The sequence below is a fragment of the Ursus arctos genome, unplaced genomic scaffold (assembly GCF_023065955.2).
Source record: "Ursus arctos isolate Adak ecotype North America unplaced genomic scaffold, UrsArc2.0 scaffold_6, whole genome shotgun sequence".
NCBI lineage: Eukaryota > Metazoa > Chordata > Mammalia > Carnivora > Ursidae > Ursus > Ursus arctos.
Genome location: NW_026623078.1, coordinates 36,577,775 through 36,601,751, shown reverse-complemented (window position 1 = coordinate 36,601,751; position 23,977 = coordinate 36,577,775). Strand labels below are relative to the sequence as shown.

The 23,977-nt window shown below is 36.1% G+C and overlaps 1 protein-coding gene across 2 annotated transcripts; it reads left to right on the top strand.

Annotated features, from left to right (window-relative positions):
* The first annotated feature begins 319 nt into the window (after window positions 1-319).
* ZFAND1 (zinc finger AN1-type containing 1) lies at window positions 320-23,959 on the top strand. 2 transcript variants are annotated; one of them, XM_026495826.4, is made up of 8 exons: window positions 320-395; window positions 7,546-7,588; window positions 8,791-8,830; window positions 10,729-10,856; window positions 10,944-11,035; window positions 11,815-11,936; window positions 22,657-22,812; window positions 22,901-23,959. In XM_026495826.4, the coding sequence occupies exons 1-8, from the start codon at window positions 341-343 to the stop codon at window positions 23,069-23,071; spliced, it is 807 nt and encodes a 268-aa protein (XP_026351611.1). In that variant the 5' UTR covers window positions 320-340; the 3' UTR covers window positions 23,072-23,959. The 2 variants fall into 2 exon arrangements, with proteins under 2 accessions (XP_026351611.1, XP_057163708.1); XM_057307725.1 differs by lacking the exons at window positions 320-395; window positions 7,546-7,588 and adding an exon at window positions 9,052-9,104.
* Window positions 23,960-23,977: the final 18 nt, after the last annotated feature.

Here is a 23,977-nt window from a genome sequence, read left to right as displayed (position 1 = left end):
AAAAAAAAAAAAAAAAAATCCTTGTGAGGTCGTCCCCGATTTGCGTTGCAGCAAGGACAGAATTTCAGCACGAAGTCTTCCAGATGGATAATTGGGTATTTCCTTAAGGACTGGACGCGAAGACTGCCGCCCAGGAAAAAGACAAACATACCAACTGCCTTTTCTTCGTACTGCCTCACTAGACTCCTAGATCGCAGATAGACTCGTAACTAACGCACTCCCAACAGCTTGACTCCTCCGGGTGGACGCACCAGCCCGGCGGCAGGCTCCGCCCCGAGGTTCGCCACACTCCCAGCAGGCCCGGCGCGTGTGCCGTAGCCCCGCCTCTTGCGGCGCTGTGATGGCGGAGTTGGACTTAGGGCAGCACTGTCAGGTGGAGCATTGCCGGCAGCGAGGTGATCTAACAGTCCTTAGCCACGGGCGTGGTAGACCTGGATCCCACTGTGCCTCCACGGATAGTGGTGGCGGGTGAGGGGAGGTGGTGGGGCGGGGTGAAGTCTGAGGAGGCAGGGTGGGTTCGTCCCTCCTGGGTCTGCAGTGAGGTGTGCTGGTATTTTTTTCTTGCCCCTGAGCCTTTGGGAGAGACTTGTGGTCTCTTTAGAAGCGAACCATGCAATTTCCGTAAAACATGCCTTGGCAGTGTTCCCTTTGTTTTTCGAGTGTGCTTGGCCAAGAACTTGTTGTGTCCCTCCCACTCCTTTCCGACGTTGGGAGAATTGTGTTGCCCTCTGATCCCACCACTGCAACTTTGAGCAAGCCACTTTTCTTTCCTAAATTTTTTATTTGTTACTTACCTGTCAGGTGGAGTTAGGCAAGATCAGTTTTTCACCTGGTCTTCGCGGCTTCTCGTGAGAATGCCCTTAGCTTTTATCAGATTTTCAGCCTATTCTGCTAGATGATCATTATCCTCACTTGAGTTCTGTCATTCTTCGATTGAATATTACTGATTCAACAAACATTTACCAAGCATCAATTTTGGTGCTGGAACTACATAGGAGGGTATAAAATACAGTCTTTTCCATAGAAAAGCTTTCAGAATAATCCACATTTTGAAGCATTAATAAGGCGATGTTCTCTCTACAGTGAACTGAGAGACTGTGTGATACACCTAACCCAATCTAATAGCCAGTGGTAGTGTGGCACAAGCTTTAGGATGTCCTACATCTGGACAGGCAAGTTTCTGAAGCATTGGAGTGATACAGAATGCTCCGTTTTTGGTACCTGGGTTTTGCTCCAAATCTGTGCTGTCAGAGTTGACTGTTACTACATAGGGTGGCAAATAGGTTTCATCTCTCATTGCAGCTTTAGTTATTGGTTGTAGGTACCAGGTGAAAGGAGGACTCTTGAGACTTAGCCCAGTTTTAGTGGGAATGCTGCAATTGGTTAGTGATACCTTCTGTGGGCAGTGGGCAAAAGGGCACAATCCCCTCTAGGTTCTTGTCACTTACAGTCTGTATGTGTATATTTTACCACTGGCTGTCATGGCCAGCCATTTAGGAAACATTTCCTTGTAGATCTCTCCTAGAGAAGCTTAGCCAATTGGGTGTTGACCGTAAGTTATATTTATCTCTGGTATATGTGATTTCTAAGTCCATGGTATCTGCCAACTTCAGGGATCTCTTAAAATATAAATATATATGAAATGAGGCCAGGGTTTACCTCTTTTGGAGTAGTGGAAAGGGGGTTAGGATTTAGAGGGTATTAAGTGAGTATCCTAAATTTCCTGTAGCTTCCGGATGGATAGAAAGATAGTTTCCTATCTTGATCTTAATTCTTCCCTCCAGGTCCTCTTGGTTTATATTTAATATCTAATTCATCACCAGAAGTCTCAAAATAGCAAGCATGTACAATTTTTTCCAATTTGAAAGAGACATAACAGTCTTATGCTTCAGTTCCTTTTTGTTGACAAATGAATACATACTTTTTTGGTATGAAACATGCCCACAGTATCATACCTTCAGAACAACAGTGTCAGTTCACTTAGCCTACTTCTGAGATAGAGGAAGAACTGTATTCAGTCCCCCTTGATAAGCACAATTATCCATGGATCCCTTTGGGTTATGATAGGACCTCTTTCTGTTTTGGTTAAGGTACCCTGTAGGGTGAGACCTTTTTGGGGGCAATTGTAGTCTTCTCTGAAATGCAGTGCCTTTTGTTTTCTCTTTGTAAAAGTGCGATTGGACATACTCAGCTTCACTTGACTGTATAGTTTCAGGTGCACAGTATATAAATTTAGCAAATCCACTTACTACTCAGTGCTTACCATGATAAATATAGTCACCGTTGTCACCATCCAATGTTACTATAATATTATTGACTATGTTCTCTATGCTTTTCATTTTTGTGAATTAATTATTTTATAACTGGAAGTTTGTACCTCTTAATCCCCTTTATCTATTTCACCCATCCCCGCACCCACCTGTCCTCTGGCAACCAGCAGTTTGTTTTGTGTACTTGAGTCAGTTTTTTGGTTTGTTTCTGTTTTAAATTCTACATGTAAGTGAAATCATATGGTATCTCTGTTCTTATTTCACTTAGCATGATACCCTCTAGTCCATGCATGTTTTCAGAAATGCCAAATTCTCATTCTTTTTTTATGGCTGAGTAATATTCTATAGTATATTTACGTACCACATCTTTTTTATCCACTTTTCTATCTTTGGACACTTGGGTTGTTTCCATATCTTGGCTATCAAAAATAATACTGCAGTAAACACAGGAGTGCATAGATCTTTTCAAATTAGTGTTTTTATTTTCCTTAGGTCAATACCCAGTAGTGGAATGATTGGATCATATGGTATTTCTACTTCTAATTTTTTAAAGAGCCATTGTGACAGGTGTAAGGTGATATCTCACTGTGGTTTTGATTCACATTTTCCTGAGGATTAGTGATTTAAGTATCTTTTCATGTGTCTATTGGCCATTTCTGTGTCGTCTTTGGAGAAAGGTCTATTCGGGGCCTCTGCCCATTTTTAAAAATCAGGTTATCTGTTTTTTGGATTTTGAGTTGTGTAAGCTCTTGATATATTTTGGATATTAACCCCTTATCAGAAATATCATTTGCAAATATCTTCTCCCATTCAGTAGGTTGCCTTTTTGTTTTGTTAATGGTTTCCTTCGATGCACAAAAACTTCTAATTTTGTTATAATTCCAAGTTTATTTTGTTTTTGGTACCCTTGCCTTAGGAGACTTACCTAGAAAATATTGCTAATGCTGATGGAAGTCAAAGAGATTACTGCCGATGTTTTCTCCTAGGAATTTTATGGGTTTAGGTCTTACATATAGGTCTTAATGTGTCTGGTGTAAGAGATTTTTTCAGTTTCATTCTTTTACAGGTAGTTGTCTAGTTTTCCTAACACCATTTGTTGAAGAGACTGTCTTTTTTGTATTCTTGTCTTCTTTGTTTTAGGTTACTTGACCACGTAAGATTTTAGACCACTGTGTTTTCATTTTCATTTATCTCCATGTATTTTTTTTATTTCCTTTTTGATTTCTTGGTTACCCATTCATTGTTTGGTAGCATGTTATTTGGCCTCCAAGTATTTATGTTCTTTCCAGATTTTTTTCTTGTAGTTGATTTCTAGTTACATATCTTTTGTGGTTAAAAAAGATGCTTGATGATGATTTCAGTTTTCCTAAATTTATTGAGACTAGTTTTATGACCTAATAGGTTATCTATCTTAGAGAATGTTCTATGTGCATTTTGAAAAGAATGTATCCTGCTGTTTTTGGATAGAATATTCTGTGTATGTATTAGGTCCATCTGGTCTAATGCTTCATTGAAAGTCACTGTTTCCATATTGATTTTCTGTTTGGATGATCTACCCATTGATATAAGTGGGTTGTTAAAATGCCCCACTGTTACCATATTGCTGTCAATTTCTCCCTTTGTTAGTAATTGCTTTATGTATTTAAGTGTTCCTAAGATGAGTATATAGATACTTGTTATATCCTCTTTTTGGATTGTGGCTTTTATCATTATGTAATGCCATTCTTTGTCTCATTACAGTGCTTATTTTGAAGTCTGTTTGGTGTGATGTTAAGTATTTTGGCTTCCATTTGCATGGTATGTTTTTCCAGCCCTTCACTTTCAGTTTGTATGTGTGTCCTTTAGGTCTGGAGAGGGTCCCCTGTAGGCAGCAGATAGATGGGTCTTGTTTTTTTAATCCATTTGGTCACCCTATATCTTTTGATTGGAGCATTTAGTCCATTTACATTTAAAGTAATTATTGATAAGTATGTATTTATTGCCATTTTGTTACTTCTTTTATGGTTGTTTTTGTAGTTCACCTGTTCTTTTCTTCTTCTCTTGCCCTCTTGTGGTTTAATGACTTTCTTTAGTGTTAGGCTTGGATCCCTTTCTCTTTATTATGTATTTGTGTATCTCTTATAGGTTTTTGATTCATGGTTATTATGAGGTTCATATAGAACATGCATATAACAATTTATATTAAGTTGATGTGGTTCCTTAAGCTTGAGCACATTCTAAAAGTGTTATATATTTACTCCCCGACCCATGTTTTATGTATATGTCATGTTTTACATCGTTTTGTGTATCACTTGACTCATTTTTGTAGATATAATTCATTTTACTGCTTTTTAACCTCCATGCTGGTTTTATAAGTGATTTATCTACTACCTTATTATATGTTTATTCTTACCTGTGAAATATTTTCCTTTCATAAGTTTCTTGTAGTTAGGGCCTTTTCTTTCTACTCAGAATTTTCTTCAGTGTTTTGCGTAAAGCTCTTGTAGTGGTGATGAACTTCTTTAACTTTTGTTTATCTGGGAAACTTTCTCCCTCCTTCTATTTTGAATGATAACCTTGCTGGGTAGAATATTGTTGGTTGCAGGTTTTTTCCTTTCAATACTTCAACTATATCATGCCATTATCTTGTGGCCTATAAAGTTTCTGCTGAAAAATCAGCTAGTAGCCTTATGGGGTTTTCCTTGTATATACCCATGCCCAGCACGGAGCCTGATGCAGAGCTCGATCTCATAACCCTGAGATCATGACCTGAGCTGAAATCAGGAGGCAGATGCTTAACCGGCTGAGCCACCAGGCGCTCCTAAAATTATCTCTTTGTCATTACTTTTTGTCATGTTAATTATTATTTGTCTTGGTATGGACCTCCTTGGGTTCATCTTGGAGGTTCTCTTTGCTTCTTGGATGTGGATGTCTGTTTCTTTTTTTTTTTTTTATTTTTTTTTATTTTTATTTTTTGTTTATTTATTTATTCGGCAGAGATAGAGACAGCCAGCGAGAGAGGGAACACAAGCAGGGGGAGTGGGAGAGGAAGAAGCAGGCTCATAGTGGAGGAGCCTGATGTGGGGCTCGATCCCATAACGCCAGGACCACGCCCTGAGCCGAAGGCAGACGGTTAACCGCTGTGCCACCCAGGCGCCCCATGGATGTCTGTTTCCTTCCTCAGAGAAGTTTTCTGCCCCCTTCTCTTTCTTTGGGATCCCTATAATGTGAATGTTAGTACACTTGATGATACTGAGTTCCCTTATCCTATTCTCATTTTTTATTGTTTTTTCTTTTTACTCTTCGGCTTGGTTGCTTTTCATTATCCTGTCTTCTAGATTGTTGATCTGTTCCTCTGCCTCCCCTTATCTGTTGTTCTCTCTAGTGTGTTTTTTATTTAGCTATTGAATTCTTCATCTGACTGGTTCTGTTTTACATTTTCTATATTATGTTGAAGTTCTTACTGAATTCATCCACTCTTTTCTCAAGTCCAGTGAATATCTTTGTGACTATTATTTATTTTCTTTATTCGGCATACTGCTTATCACAGTTTTACTCTTTTGCTGTGATTTTTGTCTTGTTCTTTAATTTGGGACATAATCCTCTGTCTCTTGTTGTGTAACTCTGTTACTATGTATTTAGGAGATCCGCTATGTATCTTGGTCTTGAAAGTTAGTGTACGTGTGTTGAAGAGGTCCCGTGGTGCCTTGGAGTACGATGCCACCTGGTCACCAGAACCAGGTGCTCCGGGGTGTCTTCTGGGGGCTGCACGCACACCACTGTTGTGGCTGAGCCTTACTTTCCTTCAGCTCTGTTGGCTGCTGTGACCTACTTTGCTTGCTGTGGGCACACTGGGCAGAGTTTGGTTCCTGCAGTGTTGAGAGGCCTTGGTGGACTTGTAAGTGGGTAAGCCAGCAGTCAGATTAGGTGTGTGCAGTCAGCCTCTGTGGTCCTATTGAATGGAGGAAGTCTGCTGAGGTGAGCAGATTGGATGGGGTGGGAACTCAGGTGAATGCATGGGCAGACACATGTGCTAGCAAGGTAGCTGGAGAGTGTTAGTGCTGGTTTCTCCAAGTGTCCAAGCTATCCAACCTGGGAGAGGAAAAGAAATGGCGCCCTCTAGCACTTCTCTTCTTGGAGAAGTCTAAGATCCTGTCCCTCTAGGGGCGCCTGGGTGGCTCAGTCGGTAAGCGTCTGCCTTAAGCTTAGGGTGTGATCCCAGGGTCCCGGGATGGGGCCCTACTTCAGGCTCCCTGCTCCGCTGGGAGCCTGCTTCTTCCTCTCCCACTCTGCCTGCTTGTGTTCCCTCTCTCCCTGGCTTTCTCTCTCTGTCAGATAAAAAAAAAATCTTTAAGATCCTGTCCCTCTAGCGCACATTCTGAGACTAGTAAATAAATTGCCTTTATGACTATCCCAGGTATTTTTCAAACTGTTGCTTCTGTGCTAGTTGCCAGCAGTTACTTATTCTAGCTTTTTAAGGGTGAGGACTCAAATACTATTGCCTCCAGTCATAGAGCTCTATTTTTAAAATACCTGGAGGTGAGCCCTGCTGATTTTAAAAGCTTGTGACGTTTAGCCTCACTGGTTTTCAAAGCCCGATATTATGAGTTCTCCTCTTCCCCGTGCAGGTTCCCAGTAGTTGGGGTGCCTGGTATGGGCTCTGATCCTCTAGCTTTTCTGTGCTTGTGTTCCTCCTATTTATGGTTAGTCTTACCGCAGGTTTGGTTCCCAACTGTGTCTCCACCCCTCCCACCCTTCCAGTACGGCCTCCCTCTGTAGGACTAAGCGTGGAAGGTCCGTTTCATGTCTTCAGGTGTTTTTCAGATGTAGCTGTTATCTTGGTGTGTCTGTGGGAGGACGTGAGCTCACGGTCTTGCGATGCTGCCATCTTCCTCTCATCCCCCACAAAACTTTACTTAATATTAAACGGTTTGCTTAGCACTGCGAGATTAGTAAACTGTGGAATCAGACTTGAAACCCAGGATTTTCGCTTCAAATGCAGGATTTTTGCAGCATACAGTACTCAGAAACAACATGTAATAAATCTGGGCATCCAAAAAAACCCAGTACTTTTTTTCCGATTTAGCACACTATTACAAGGAACATTTATCTCCTGGTAACCCAGTCATTCCCAGAGTGCGTGAGGTTGTGATCGCTTTTGTTTAACCACTACTTCCTACGCTAGGATATTGGTCAAAAAGAAGAGTTCTCCTATAGATGTAGTTCAGTCCTTTAAGAATGTTTTTGTTTAAGAAAACTTAATCAGTGCATATCACATTTTTCCCCTCAATTTTAGATTTTCTTCCATTTGTATGTGATGGTTGTTCAGGAGTATTTTGGTAAGTTAAATTTTTATACAGGATTTGGGAGTAATTTTAGTGTTTGTAATATGAGATTTCTTTCTGAAAAGCAGAATGATTTAAAATAGCTTTTACTTTAGCCATTGATATTTTATATTATAATAATTACTTAGAAAATATAGTCCTAGGCTCTGATTACTTGTGCATATATGTGGGTAAACTTTAAACTTTCAGAAGTGGATTTGTGTGTGTGATTTTTACGTAAAAGTTATATTTGTGTCTTGTAATCACAAGGAGAGAACATAGCCACAATATAAAGAATATGGTAGAAGGGATGCCTGGGTGACTCAGTCAGTTGAGCATCTGCCTTGTGTGCATTCTCTCTCTCTCTGACAGATAAAATCTTAAAAAAAAAAAAAAAAAAAAGTAGAAAACAGTCCAGGTACTTTATTAATTAAAATGAAGAGCCCAACCTATACATTTCTTAAATTGGATATTACATGTCCTTTGCACACATATCACATGCAAAGTAAAACCTGGGAACGAACCAAAGATCTTGGAAAATGTCTTTTCTTTGTAATAAACTTTTGTGTTTTAGGCTTTTTTTTTTTTTTAAGATTTTATTTGAGAGAGAGCATGAGCATGAGTGGGGGAAGGGGCAGAAGGAGGAGAGGGAGAAGCAGACTCCCCGCTGAGCAGGGAGCCCCATGTGGAACTAGATCCCAGGACCCCTGAGTTCATGACCTGAGCCAAAGGCAGATGCTTAACATTACCCATGTGCCCCCATGTTTTAGGCATTTAACTTATTAAATAGAACATTAAATAGAAAGAATTATCTTCAGAAAATAACTCAAAGATTTATTAGGATTAAATAAAAGTAATGCATATTTTTAAGTCCTTCAGAACTAGAGCATTTCTTTGACATTTTATTCCTGATGGTCTTTGAGAAATAAAAGGAATTAAAAGATTCTTTGTATTTCCACACACCTCGAAGCTCTCAGAGGTAGTTTAGAGTGGTGAATTGTTTTTATTCATATTGAAGTTGAACAGTTGGGTTTTTAAACTTTTGATACTATCGACGTTCTATCTTTAATTTATCTGGCATTTCAGTTTATTCTTATATGCAGAGTTAATGTAGTGTGTATCTTAAGGATACTAACCATTAAAATACCTGTAATTACTACAGTTATCTTTAAGTACATTATTTGATTGGATTTAAACTTCTTTTTAAATTATTTAAGCCTTGAACACAGAAGCAGGGAGTCACACAGCTGTCCTGAGGTATGTTACAAGTTCTAATAAAATGTTTGTATTTATGTATTTTCATTCAGAATTTGATTGAATTTAAAACCATTCAAGGTACCACAGATTAAAATTTGGCATAATAAACTGATTATGTAAAGAGGCTCTTAGTTCCTTTTCTGTTATTTTTCTCAGTTTGTTTTAAAGAAAAATTGGTCTCCTTGGTATTTATAAATTGTTATAAATCTTGTATGTTGCAGTTATGTTTAGGTGGCCCACTTCCTGCTTTAGGCTTTATATTTATAAATATACGGTGAGTTAACATCCTCATTATGTATTCCTTCAAGTTTTCCTTCACTGTTTTGTTCATTTTCCCTATTTCCTAGTGTTAGGATTTGATGGTTACGAATTGTTCTGACTCAATCGGCCTTAGAACACCAGGAACAAACCTGTAGTCCAATAAAATCCTCACCCCAATTCTGATCAAATTGAGAGATTAGTAAGAGCTGTTAGAAGCCAAAATATCATTATTACTACTTGTAAAGGATAAACTGAGTGATGAAGCTTATTAGTGTAGTGTCGTGAAGGCTGCAAAGGAAATCAGAATTAGGCAGATTTTCCCATTAGTCGTAGCTGTGCTTCCCCAGGTTAGGCCTCCTCCTTGAGGGCAGTTCAATTCTAAGAGGGAAGAAGAGAAAGCTGAGCCCACCATGCCACATATAATTTTCTCAAATTTATAAGTTGCTTCATCTCTTTTAGTCAGAGAAAGGCAGGAAGTTAAATTGAATCCACTCAATTTGGTAGAAAACATGTGCCTCACATTTTTCAGTTGATGTTTATTCCTGCCCAGCATTTACCAAGCACTTTACTAAGGATTTTTATACCTGTTTTCTCAATAATAGAAAATTAAGGTTAAATGAGCTTCAGTTCAAATCTGGTCCTTTGAGGTTTAGGTGATTTATGTGAGGAAAATAAAAATTAACATTTTGGTATTATGCAGGATTAATTGGAGAGAAATAGTCATTATAGTAAACATATTACTGTTTCTTCTACAGCTTGTAAATCTTCTCTGTGCTTTCCTTTTTCTTATATCATTTGATTTCTATGAGTGTCTCTCATAGAATGTCAATGAGATCTCCTTAAATAATGAAGTAAAAATAATTTTACCATTAGACCAAATTTGGAAAAATAGTCAATTCCAATAAGATAGAACTACCATTTATATAGAGGAATGCCCTTTGGTTGTAGATTTTAAGAAATTATTTCACTAAATTCATCCAGCTCTAGAAACCTAGTTACTTAAACTAGACTGGCCTGGATTTTTTTTTTTTTTTTTGTAAAATGTTGTCTTCCTCTATTTGCTGGCAATATAATAATTGCAGAGTAGAGCATGTAGCAGAATAGAGAATGTATCATTGTAAAAACCGTCTTTCACCTTCTGTATCATGGATAAACATACTTTTAAGTTTTCATATATATGTATTTTTAAGTTTTCATATATATGTGTGTATATATATATGAGAGTTAAATATATATATATATATATATGTATAAAAACTTCCTAAAATCGGCATAGAAAGTAGTTATGACTTGCTATTTGAGGGTCTGTGAAATGGTCACCTAAGCATATTATCATGGGGGCATCTTTGTTTAGGACTGATACAGAGTAGAAGACTAAAATTATGAAGAGTAACTGGATAGTCATTTTAACTTGACTTAGAAGATAAATATACCATAGTAAGAAAGTTATGAAAATGTAGGACAGTCAGCAGAGTAATCATTTCTCACACACTTATTATATATAATCTGTTATGTGAGAGTGTGTAAGTTCTGACAAGTTTAAGCAAAAATGGTATGAATGTTGCCTTCCAAAATAGATGTTTATTTGCTTTAAATGTGAAATATATAATGCCAGTTCTCTCTTTGTACATTTTCAGGTGACTATAATCAATGAGAGACTGAAATCAGATAAGCCTACATCTTACCCATGCTCATTCAAGGACTGTGCTGAAAGAGAGCTTGTGCCAGTTAAATGTCCTTATTGTGAGAAGAATTTTTGCCTGAGGTGATCATTGAGACCTTTCAAATTCTGTGTATCTGTGTAAGTTGTATACAAATACATGAACTAGTGTCACTCTTCTGTTACTCACAGGCACCGTCATCAGTCGGATCATGAATGTGAAAAACTGGAAATTCCTAAGCCTCGTTTGGCTGCCACTCAGAAACTTGTTCAAGACATTATTGGCAAGTATCTAGAAAGTTTGTTTCATTGTTTCCTTACTGCTGTATATCTGTTAGTTACAGAGTCCTGCTTGTTAGTCGGCTTGCATGCTATGGAACATGTTTTTCATGGCCTCAACTTTTATAACTTGCTATATATTTTGATGACATTTTTGTGACTGTATTTCTCCCACATCCTACCTGACCAGTGAAAAATTGGAAATTCAGTGGGAAGTACCCTACCAGATGTTCTTTTACTGGGTTACTTAGATCAGCTGGCTAACTGTCATGGCTAGACATGGTATTCATAAGGCCGATGTAATGGTTTGCTTTCTTTAAATACTAATGTCAAATCTCAGCTGTCCTGTGACTGCTGCTGGTAATCTGAGGCGCCAGGAAGAATGTATCTGTGACTTAGACGAGTCTTTCTGCCAATATCTTCAGAATTTTGTATTAAGGATACAGATAATATTAATATTAATATTTTATTTAAAATCTTTTGTAACCAAATCTCAAAGTTTTCTGCAGAAGTGTTAGTGATTGTTTTGGATTAAATAGGCTTAAATTGGAGAGAAGCACAGTGAGTTTTTTTGATATGGGGATTGCTTAGATCAACCTCAATGGTATTTTTATAATGGTCCTGTAAATACACTACCAACAAAAGGAATGTGGTCTGTATATAGCTCCACTCTGTGTAATTTATATACATTTCAAGGCCATAACTAATAAATAGTAATTAATAGAACTCTAGAAAATGTAATGTAAAAATTCTATGTGCTTATATGCTTATACTTATTTCTTAGATTCTAAGACAGGAGAGACAGCAAGTAAACGACGGAAAGGTGCAAAAAATAGTGAAACAGCTGCAAAGGTAGCATTGATGAAATTAAAAATGCATGCTGATGGAGATAAGTCATTGCCACAGGTTGGTCTCATTTTACTCTTCCCACCCATCAAATAACAACTAATCTGAACCTGATGTATTGTTACTAGTATTATATGGTATATAGTTTTGAGTTTTTTTTCACTTTACAGAATTGTCAGTGAACCATATGTATTTTTTTCAACTTTTTTTTTAATCACTTGGCATCATGTTTTTAACACTTATCCATGCTGATAACATTTAGTCTAGTTCATTCATTTTGATAGGTACACATTATTCCATAGTATGAATATACCACAATTTATGCATTTTCCTAACGAACAAGATTCAGATTTTTTCCAAATTTTTGGCTATTATAAACCGTTCTAATAGTGAACATCCTTGTGTATATATGGGAACGTTTTTCTAGGGTGGTCCCTTTAAGACTCCACAATACTCTATTTTATATAATCTCTCAGTACGTATGTACATACGAACATACATATGTGTATATATATATACCTTAACATAGTTTCAGTATGTAATACCTAGGTTTGTTATATACTAGCCTTATGTGTTACGTACTCTGATGTTTTTTGCTCTGCTTTATTTTAAAGATTGTTGATTTTATAACCCTTAAAGGATTGAGACCATCAATCAGATTGAAAAATGCTACTTTAGGGAATATTTCTAGAAATAGAAATACCAGGTCATGGGGTTTACTCATCTTCAGCTTTACTAGATATTATCAACTTTCTGTTGTCAGTGGTTGTACTGATTTATCTTGTTCCTGTAGTGTCTGAGAGTTTCAGTTTTTCTTGTTTCTAAACTTAAGTTTAAAGTTGAATTTCCTTTGTGACTAACAAGGTTCAGCTACTTTGCATTGATTTATTGGTCATTTTATGTCTGTGAACGATTCATATCCTTTGCCCATTTTTTCAGTTGGTTGTTTTGGGTTTGCTTTAAAAAGTTTATAGGATTTTTTTTAATATATATTCTGAATTCTTATGCTTTCTTGAGTAAATGGGTTTCACATATCTTCTCTGTCTATGGCTTGTCTTCACTTTGTTTTTGATCTCTTTGGTGGTTCAGACTTGAGAATTTTAATGTACTCAAATTCAATTTCCTTAAGATTTGTACTTTTTAAAATAAGTTATTTTCGTATATTTTCCTTTAAAAGTTAAAAAAAAAAAATTATCAACTCTTTGTTCCATTTGGAATTTAGTTGTAAGTGAAGTAGAGATTCCCTCCCCCGTAGGGATTTCCTATTGTCGTAACATAAGATATTGAAGAGTTCACCCTTATAATGAAATCTTTGTCATACGCCAGATTGTTCTATACATATAGGACTAATTTATGGAAGTCAGTTTAGTTCCTTTGATCTGTTTGTCTGTCTTTGCATTAATAGCAAACTGTCTTAATTATCATAGCTTTATAATAAGTAGGACAAGTCATTCCACCTTATTCTTCGCTTTCAACCACATCTATGCCTGGCAATTTATTCCTTTGTAAAAAAAATTTTAGGATCACTTTGTCCTGTTCTTCGAAATTGCAGTTTTGATAGGAATTGTTAAATTTTAGATTAGAGGCAGTTGACATCTTAGAATTTTGATTCTTCCCATCCACATCTATGATTTCCAATTTTTTTTTAGGTCTTTTTTTTTTTTAAATGTCTTTAACATTTTATAATGCGTATACATGTTTATATATCTTAGGCTCCTCATCGTTTTTGTTGCCATTCTAAATGATAACTTTAAAAAAAAATTACATTTTCCTAACTGGTTATTTCTCATTGTTGTATGTTGTCCTTCTTTCTAACAGATAATCTTTCTAATAGTTCCCATAGTTTGTAGATTTTCTGGGGTGTTTTCTGTGCAGCCATATCTTCTGTGAATGACAGTTCTGTGGTGTTTCCTCCCCCCCCCCCCCAGTTTTTTCTGCTTCTCCTTATTTATCTTAGTGCATTGGCTGAGATCTCTAGAACAGTCTTGAATAATGTAGGTGATAGTAGGCATCTTCATCATTTTTCTGACTTTAATGTAAATGACTTCAAAACATCATTAAATACTATATTTGCTGTAAATTTTTGGTAGTAGCCTTTATCACGTTAGCATTACTTCTTTCTATTCCTAGTTTGCTAGGAATTTATATCATGAATAAGTATTAATTTTTACTGTTTTTCTACATCCAGTAGGATAATCAGGTGTCTTTTCTTTCCTTACAAATGTTTTAAATTACATTGATCAATTTTTTTTGTTGAATCACTCACATATTCCAGAATAAACTACTTGACTCTGGTATGTAATTCTTTTAAAATGCGCTGCTAAGTGATTAGCTAATATATTATTTAGTGTTTATTAGTACCAATATTATACACATAAAATTGAGTAGCTTTCTTTTTCATTCTTTGAAATCTTTGTAGTGAATGGGGATTATTTGTTCCTGAAGGGTTATTTCAAAGGGAGTTAACCTTTGAATCTGTTGCTTTTTTTGAGGGGAGAATTTTGAATACTATTTCAATGTGTTAAATAGTTCTTCTTGGTTTATTTGGATAGTCCTTTCTTGTGAAATTTTGGTAAATTTTTTAAAAAAGATTTTATTAGAATTGGTGCACCCGAGCAGGGGGAGGGGCTGAGGGAGAGGAAAAGAGAGAATCTCAAGCGGACTTCTCACTGAGCGCTATCTCACGACCTTGAGATCATGACCTGAGCTGGAATCAGGAGTTGGACACTTAACCAACTGAGCCACCCAGGCACCCCAAATTTAGTAAATATTAACTTCTCTTAAAAACTTACTGTCTGATGTAGATTTTCCAGTTTGTTACAAAGTTTTCAAGTTATTCTCTTATGTTCCAAAATCTCTATTGTGTCTTTAGTAGTCATTCCATTTCATTGTTAATTTTTTTTCATTTGTACTTTGTTTACCCCTTAACAGTCTTGCTAGAGATTTGTGTATGTGTGTGTTAATTTATATTTTAGTTGTTTTAGAGAACCATATTTTGGTTTTATTGACCTCTCTACTGTTTTGTTTTTGCTTTTTTTTTTTTTTTTTTTTGCTTCCTGTGTCACTAAATTCTGCTTTTATATTATTTCCTCTTATTTGCTTTGCTTAGATTTTCTGATCTTTTTCCATCTTGCAGTGAATATATTTTCAATGTGCTTGTGTGGGTGTGGGGTTTTTTATTTGGTAGCTTGATAGTTTTAAACACAGAAAAGTTATAAGAGTAGTACAAAGAATTTTTCCATATTCTTTATCCAGATGTACCAATCATTTACATTTTACCCTTTTTGCTTTGTCATTTGCAGTCTTTCTCCTGCCACCACCCCTTCCCCATTTGTATGTATTCATATGCATGCCTGTGCCTGTGTGTGCGCCCGCGCTAATTTTTGGTCTGCTTGATCTATCGGTTTGAGACTGAGGGTGTTAAAATCTCCCACTATAACTGGTTTTGTCAGATTTCTTGTAATTCTAATGGTTTTTCTAAACATATTATCAGGTACATGGAATTTCTTATCTTTATGAATTTTGCATTAAATCCCATTTTGAATAATACTGTTTTCCTAGCTTTCTTTTAGTGAATACTTAACTACTACGTCTTTTTAAAATTCCTTTATATTTAACTTTTCTGTTTTGTTGTAGGGTGTCTCTTGTAAGCAGCATATAGCTGGACTTTGTTTTCTTTAATCCAGTTTGATAGTATCTCTTTTATAGGTGAGTTGAATCCATTTATATTGTGATCAATGATTTATTTGAACATATTTCTTCCATCTTATGCTTTTTGTTCATCAACCTTTTCCTTGATTATTTCCTCTTTCCTCACATCTTTTGTACTGATCACATTTTCTATATTCCCTTTTATTCTCGTGGTTTAAAACCATTGATTATAGTTATTTTTTTAGTGATTATTAACACTTTCCTTTTTTTGAAATCTCGAGTTGATGGTTTTAAAATTACAAATGTAGTACATGCTTTTACAAGTGTAACTTTTAAAAGATGTATAAAGGGAAAAACCAACACACCCTCCTCTGCCCATGTCCTTCCCACTAAAGCCGTGGTTCTCAACTGAAGGTGATTTTTGTCCCCTAGGGTTGCTTTGTCACAACTGGACATGGGGATCCTATGGTATCTAGTGGGTGTAGGCCAGAGATGCTGCTAAACATCCTACTATGCATAGGACAGTGCCCACAGTAAAGAATTTTCTGGTCCAAAATGTCAGTAGTGACAAGGTTGAGAAGGGCTGCCCAAAGGTATCCAATAATGTTCAGATTACTTTACAGTTGTTTCATTACTTAAACATAACAGTAAAAACTTATATAGCACTTACTTTGTTCCAGTCCCTCTTCTAACACATTTAATCCTCACAAGAAGCTTGTTAGAGAGGCACTATTATTTCTGCCTAACAGGTAAGAAAATTCAGGCACAAAAAGGTTAAGTAATTTGCTAGTAGCATAGCTACTAAGTGGAGAACTTGCCAATTGAAACCAGGTGGGCTGGCTTCAGAATCTATGTTCTTAACACAGGTAATAGTTTATCATGGGGTATGCCACAGGTCTGTAGCTATAACTTTTCGCCTTGCATTAATGTGTGTTTGTATTTAGACACATATGTACTTACATATTAGACACATATGTACTTACATATTATATATATATATATATACACTCATGTATGTTTGTGTATACATGCATATAATTTTACATAAATGGAAATGTTTGCTTGTATGTGTGTGCAAACACAAAGTATCTTTTGGTCATTATTTCATTTTATAAAAATGGCATCATATCATTTAGTCACCACTTTTTTTTTTTTTTTTTTTTTTTTGACTACCTACTACATAATAGGCCCTGGGGAGACAAGAGTAAATAAAAGTCCTTGCCGACATGGAGTTTATATTCTAAGGGGTGAGATAGCTATTAAATATTATATATACTATGTCAAATAGTGATTATGGCTATAAATAAAAATAAGGCAGGTTTAAGTAGGCTATCTATCCTTATCTCTATATATCCTTTTCATTTGTGCCCAGCAGAGATTCCCTCGTGGGAGCTGGTGTGGCTTTAAATCGTTCTTTAAAAATTGGGCAGATATTCTAGTGTGGATGTACAGGTCATATTTTACCATTTTCTCTTGATGAACGTTCAGTTTGTTTCCAGTTTTGGCTACTGTGCAAGTAGTCTCAATCTGGTTTCTTATTTCTGTGAGCTAAATTCCCAGGAGTGTGTTTGCTTGGTCAAAGCATATGTGTATTTTAAATCGTAATAGATGTTGCCAAACTGCTTTATAAGGAAGTTGCCACAATTTAGATTTCTACTAGCAGCAGTTATTATAGTCAGCCTTTATTGACTGATTACACTATGCCAGGCATTGTTTTGTGGCTTTAAATTTTTTATCTCTCTTAATGCTCATTATTCTCCCGGTATATTCCGTAACTGGAAGTATTGGAATATTCTATGTCCTCATTTCACAGATGAATAATCTCAAGTTGTCTAAGATCACTTGGGATGAGGCTGTCAACCTACCCAGTTTAATATACTGCCTCTTGTGACCAGACATAAGAGTACCCTCTCCTCCTCCCCTGGTTTGCAGTAGCTGTTATCATCCTTTTTAATGTTTTCCAGTCTAATGGCTATAAAAAGATCTTTCTAATTGCTTTAATTTGCATGTCCTTGGCTACTGTTCAGTTTGAGCGTCTTTTAATATGTTGGCCATGTGTAATTGCTCTTTTTTTAATCACCCATATCCTTTGATCATCTTTCTCTTTGGTTGTCCATTAACCCATATTCATGTCTTTTTATTTTGTTTGGTCAACTTGTGGAAGCTCTTGGAATATAATAGATGTTAATTTTTAATCTGTAATCTGCTTTGGAAACTTTTTTTTTTCAAAATCTATCAAATATATTGATTTCACTTAGGTATCTCATTGATGTATCAGTGTTTTAATTTTTTGTAAGGTCTGCCTTTTTTTTTTCTTCTTTCCCTGCTTTGGTTTTCTTTAGGATTTTTATTTTTTTGCATCTTGCATTTGTCTTTAATCCATCTGGAATTTGTTTTTAGCATATACTATGAACTAAGGACCCAATTTTTTTCTTCCAGTTTTTAGTTAGTTTTGTCATCACCAATTACTTAAATCATTTCTCCTGTTGAAGGTAATATTTGGTATTTCAATATAATAAGTTTAAGTTTTTTTTTTTAACTGGCGCTATTTTTGGATTTCCTATTCTATTCCACTCATTTTTTACTCATGTATCAATACCAAATTTATTTGATGCAGTAGCTTTATAGAATGTCCTAATATGATAATGTAAGTCCCATCTATATTTTTCTTAGTTTTATTCTTTAATTCATCCATATTATTCATCCTTATGATGTTCAAATTAAAACTTTCTCGGTGAGGGGTTGGTCAAAATGGGTGAAGGGGAGAGGGAGATACAGGCTTCCAGTTTTGGAATGAATAAGTTATGGGAATAAAAGGCACAGCATTAGGAATATAGTCAATGATATTGTAATTGCAGTGTATGGGGACAGATGGTAGCTATACTTGTGGTGAACACAGCATAATGTATAAACTTGTCAAATCACTATGCTGTGTACCTAAACTAGTGTAATGTTGTATGTCAACTACACTAAAAAAACAAAAAACGAAAAACCTTAGGATCTTCGTGGTTGTCTTGATGGGACAAGGTTTTGAGTGACAGACTCCAGTAGGTAACTTTAAAGATTATAGGCTCTTTGAAGGAGAAATGGAGAAACTGAGAGAAATCATTATAAATAGCAAGAGAGAACACAGCATGGTGTTAGACAGATATGTGGCTTCCCATGTCCCCCAGTTTCCCACAAGAATATGAGCTGTGAATAATAGTGCCCACAGGATGTAAAGATTTGGCCATTTATGAGAAGCCCCCTTTGTTTTTAGGAGGATTTTATACCCTCTTGAACTTTTCCTCTTTGTAGTGGAGATTCTGGCTCCCTCCTTGCTCACTAGGTGTAAATAAGTGTTGTAAAAGGTCCTCAATACATTATCTAGTGATTTCTGTGAAATTAGGTAAAGTGAAATTCACTCTCCCAGCAAGTTGGGACTATTAGCAAGTCCTGACTGAAATCATTCCTGAAGGATTCACTTTGGATTTGCACGGTATGATATGTAGTGTTGTCTTCCTGTCTAAGAATCCTGTAAGTTTTTTCATTTATTTAACTCCTGTTTTATTGTCTTCTGTAACATTGTATGTTTTTCTTCATTTAAATCTTACTCCTTATTTTCAGCCCTAATTCTCTCATGGGTTTTGTTTCTGTCATGAACAGAATATTTCCACCTACCTCTATATCCAGGTACTATTGAAAAAAAGGTGTTTTCTTTTTGTTTATCTTATTCAGTCATATCACCAAATTCTTTGATTTTTTTTTTCTTTGCCTTCATTTCCTAGGTAAACAATCACACCGCATTAACAAATAAGGATAGTTTTAATTTTAGTTTTTCAATAATTATACTACCTAAATTCATTTTTTGTACGTAGTATCTAGAATCTCCATTGTAATGTTTTGTAATATGATAATAGGCATGTGCTTACATTTTTAATTTTTAAAATTAAATTTTTCTCTCAGAATCTGAAGTTACTTAGTATTGTATCCTCTTGAATAAGACAAGTTTGACATGCTTTCTCCAGTTGAGTGTGTCTCATCCCATCATCTTTGTTCACACAGGATTCTTAAGTCAGCAGCTGTTCAAATTTACCAACATAGTTTTTGAATTTCTCCTTTCCTCAGGACTCACTTTTATTTTGGCTAACGTACTAGTAATTCATTAAGAGTCTTCACTGGTAAACTTTTAGTCTTCTAAAAATGCCCTTATTTTACCCTCATTTGAGCTGGATTGTCTATTAAACTCTCTCAACTCTCAATACACTATTCATTGGCCCTTGTTTATTATTGAGGAAACATCTGTCAGTCTTGTTGCTTTATGGGTATCAGCCGTTTTTTGGTAGTTAGGAGTTTATGGTATTTTCCAATTTCGGTGTAGTGTTTCTACATATGGATTTATTTTGATTGCTCAGGTTGGCCCTGGAGGTACATTTTTAATTTGACTTATTTTTTTTTACTATTGGAAAATTATAGTCATTATCTCTGAATATTGCTTCCTTCTCTTAACTTTTGTTAGACATATTTTTGGGATTTATAATTTCTGTCTTTATGTCTATTTGTGCTGCATTCTGGAGGACTTTCTCAAATACACCTTCCAATCAGTTAAACCTTTTTATTGAATATTATTGAGATTTCTCCTGTTTGAGTTTATTTCAGAAACTGTATTTTAAAATTTTTATATTTCATATTGGATCTTCATAGCTTGATTCATACCTTCTTGTTTCTTTTTTTATGGCTCTATCCATAAAAGTATCTTTTTTAAGTTCAGTTCATCTGCCCATTGTAAGTTAACCTTTGTTTTGAATTTCCATTTATAGATTCCACAGGTCTGTCTTAAGTAGGAGGTTCTTACTGTATTGCTTATTATGGCCACTCACCTCTCACTCTCTAGCAGTTTTGCGTTTTCTTCCACTGGGCCATCTACTCAGGACTTCCATTACAATCCAAGCTTGAGATTGGCAGTTTGTACTTTTGCTCTAAAGAGATTTTCTTATTATTGTGGATCCATTTACTGAGTTGGAAGACCTTGCTTTGTTCACTGTCAAGGTGTTCAATCTGTGCTCCTCTGCTTTCCTAAATAATATTTTTGGTAGCAATACCTTCTTCAGCGTCCTGGAGTACAAGCCCCATGCTAGCCTCTGCTTCCAGGCAGTGAGCCCGATCTGGGTACTTGATCTCCGTGTGGCACTGTTGTTTCCCACTAACCCACAGCTGAACTCTTGACTATTACTTTCTCTTCTGGAGCTTTAGAAGTCTGTGGCTCAGCCTGCCTACCTAGCACTTGTTTGTATTTGTTTCATTTTTGATCCTCAAGGGTACTTGTCTTTGTGTATGTGTGGGGCAGGGGGCTATAGCTTTTAAAATTTTTCCTTTTGTATTTTTGCTCCTTTTTTTTTTTTTTTTTTAAGATTTTATTTATTTGACAGAGTACAAGCAGGGGGAGTGGCAGGCAGAGGGAGAGGGAGAAGCAGACTCTCCACTGAGCAGGGAGCCTGATGTGGGGCTCCATCCCAGGACCCTGGGATCATGACCTGAGCCAAAGGCGGATGCTTACCTGGCTGAACCACCCAGGCACCCCTGTATTTATGCTCTTGATGGTCTTGTTACTTTGTTTTGGAGCAGGAACTATTAGGTTATAGCATTGGCCCAAGACTTAAATTTCTGATGATTTGTTTTTTCTTTTAATATTTGTTACCTGGTATGATACAGTCCATTGGTTTTCAACAAATCTAAATTCCTTAGTGCTTAGGTGGAAATTGTGTCGAATCTGTTATTTCTTAAAATAATTCTGATCTTTCCTCTATAATTTAGAGATACTCCAGTTATACCAAAATTTTTATTGTAGCACAAACTTTGTAAGTCCGTGCTTTTTTTAAAGCAATTTTTAGGAATCAGGGAAGATCAGAGGCCAGACAACTTTGATCTCCTCCCCCCCTACCCAACACACACTTTAAATTTATTGATTGTTAAGGAGGCTCCATGCCCAGTGTGGAGCCCTACTTGGGGCTTGAACTCACGACCCTGAGATCAAGACCTGATCTGTGATTGAGCCACCTAGGTGCCCTGCTCTCCCACATTTTTTAATTTAGCAGAAAATGCAACGTAAGGAAGCACACAGGACATGAAATACTAAAGGAACCACCTCCAAATCTCTGAATCCTTCTGTTTTGTTGATAAGGTACTTACTTGCCTTATTTATTTTTAGGACCTTTGTTCTAAAGAGCCCTGCTGTATCTAAATATGAAGTAAGGTCTTTCAGGTGAAATGTTAATACATATCAGGAATCTTTTAATTGCAAGTGACAGAAACTTGATTACAACTAGCTTAATCAAAACAGTATTTTTTCTTCTATAGTGGGGAATGATGCATTGATCTGATCTCAAGGGATGGCCAGATTATGGGACTCATCCTGTTGAAAGAGTCCATCTGTTTCTTTGACTTTTCTCTCTGTGTTGGAGCCATTCTTTCCCACTTGAGGAAACTTTCCACATTAGTTCAGGAATAGCTGAGAGGTATGAGGGGATAGCTACAGGCAACTTCAGGTTGAACTCTTTTTCAAAGATTTTTACGTGTCAGAGAGAATGCATGCGCTCGCACAAGCAGAGGGAGCAGCAGGCAGAGGGAGAAGCAGCCTCATTGCTGAACAAGGAGCCTGATGGGGGACTTGATCCCAGGACCCTGGGATCATGACCTGAGCCGAAGCCATATGCTTAATGGACTGAGCCACCTAGGCATCCCAAAAAAACCAAACTCTTAAGGAAAAAAAAATGCTCCTCCCTTCTCCTGGTTTTTGAAGATAAAATCCCAGGAAAAGACCTTGATTGGCCTAATTTTATGTCACATGCTTGTCTTTGCACAGACCACCCTAGCCTAGGGCCTCAGGTCCTATGCATATGCACTTAGGTGGATTCTTGGGTACTGTGATTGGTATTCCACTGAAAGATCCATCATTAGAGGGTAATCCTCTAACCAGAAGAGAGGAAGATGGGTCACCAAACAAAAACAGATGCTGTCTTTATAATATTATATTTATATATACACACACACACGCGCGCGCACACACACACACACATTACGTATATATATATATACACACACAGATTACATATATATGTATTTTAACTGTATTTTACTTTTTATTTTACAGACAGAAAGAGTTTACTTTCAGGTTTTCTTACCTAAGGGGAGCAAAGAGAAGAGCAAACCAATGTTCTTTTGCCACCGATGGAGCATTGGAAAGGTCATAGACTTTGCAGCTTCTTTAACCAGTCTTAAAAATGATAATAACAAATTAACAGCTAAGGTAACAACTGGTTATAATTTTTCTCTAAAAGCTTTAGGATACTGTGTACCAGCATGTTTATTACAGTGTGATTTATTTCCCTTAACAGAAATTAAGGTTATGTCACATTACTTCAGGAGAAGCCTTACCCTTGGATCATACTTTGGAAACCTGGATTGCTAAGGAGAATTGTCCTTTATATAATGGTGGAAATATTATCTTGGAATATCTTAATGATGAAGAACAATTTTTAAAAAATGTTGATTCTTATTTGGAATAGTCTTTTAAGGATTCAAGCCAGAAATGATAAGGAAAATTTTATGTTAAGTCAATTTCTTTTACTACAAATACTATATATTTTATTATTTTTAAAAGTTGCTTTTTAACTTATTTCCATTAGGTCATAATTTACCTTATCAGTTTTCTGTTAAATTGAATTTGAATTTTTGTGTGTTAAACTATGAATGGACATTCAATTATTAGCAAATTCTTACCTTTAGCTTTTATTAGGTTGTGCTTAGTAACAACAAAAAAGGTGTATTTCATTTAGTTAATGTCAGCTGTTGTGACTCTGCAGCATATCCTCTTTACTGTAGGATCTAAGCTGAAGGAATGACTCCTGTTTGGGACATTGCTACTTCTAAGGCAGAGGAAGAAAGAGATGGCTTTTAACATGTATCGCTTTTGCTTTAAGCAAGTAACCTGGCCAAGGCTTGCATCATGAAGCCAGGATAGGCCTAGGAAGGGGAAACGATTTTCTTGGTGTTTTCTAACTGCATTGGGGCATATCTCTCTGATAAAGGTCCTCCTCCAGTAGGATTTACCTTTTTTGTTTGTGTAATTGTATTACAAATGAGAGTAAGATGAGGTAGCACAACTTCATTACAGTATCTTTATATATATATATATATATATATATATATATATATATAAAAGCAAAATACATACCAAAAAGGAACTATATTTTTACCAGCACATCAGGTGAATACTTCTGACTGATCTATTTCATTGGTACTCATCAAAGTACTACCATATGGAAAAAATAGAAATGATTTGTTTTTTTTCCCTTTTTGTTCTTTTTGGGGAAGGCTTTGTCCCTTTTCTATTTTATTTGTCATAGACACATATAGTGGCTTTATGTATAATTAAATAAAGGAATTAAACTCAATGTTCATCTCTTCATATT

Bases quoted from the DNA above. Each gene is read 5' to 3' on its own strand.
- ZFAND1 (XM_026495826.4), top strand. From the start codon at position 341: ATGGCGGAGTTGGACTTAGGGCAGCACTGTCAGGTGGAGCATTGCCGG. The intron at 7,589-8,790 runs GTAAGTTAAATT...AAATTATTTAAG, and splicing joins GGTTGTTCAGGAGTATTTTG to CCTTGAACACAGAAGCAGGG. The intron at 11,937-22,656 runs GTTGGTCTCATT...TTTATTTTACAG, and splicing joins GAGATAAGTCATTGCCACAG to ACAGAAAGAGTTTACTTTCA.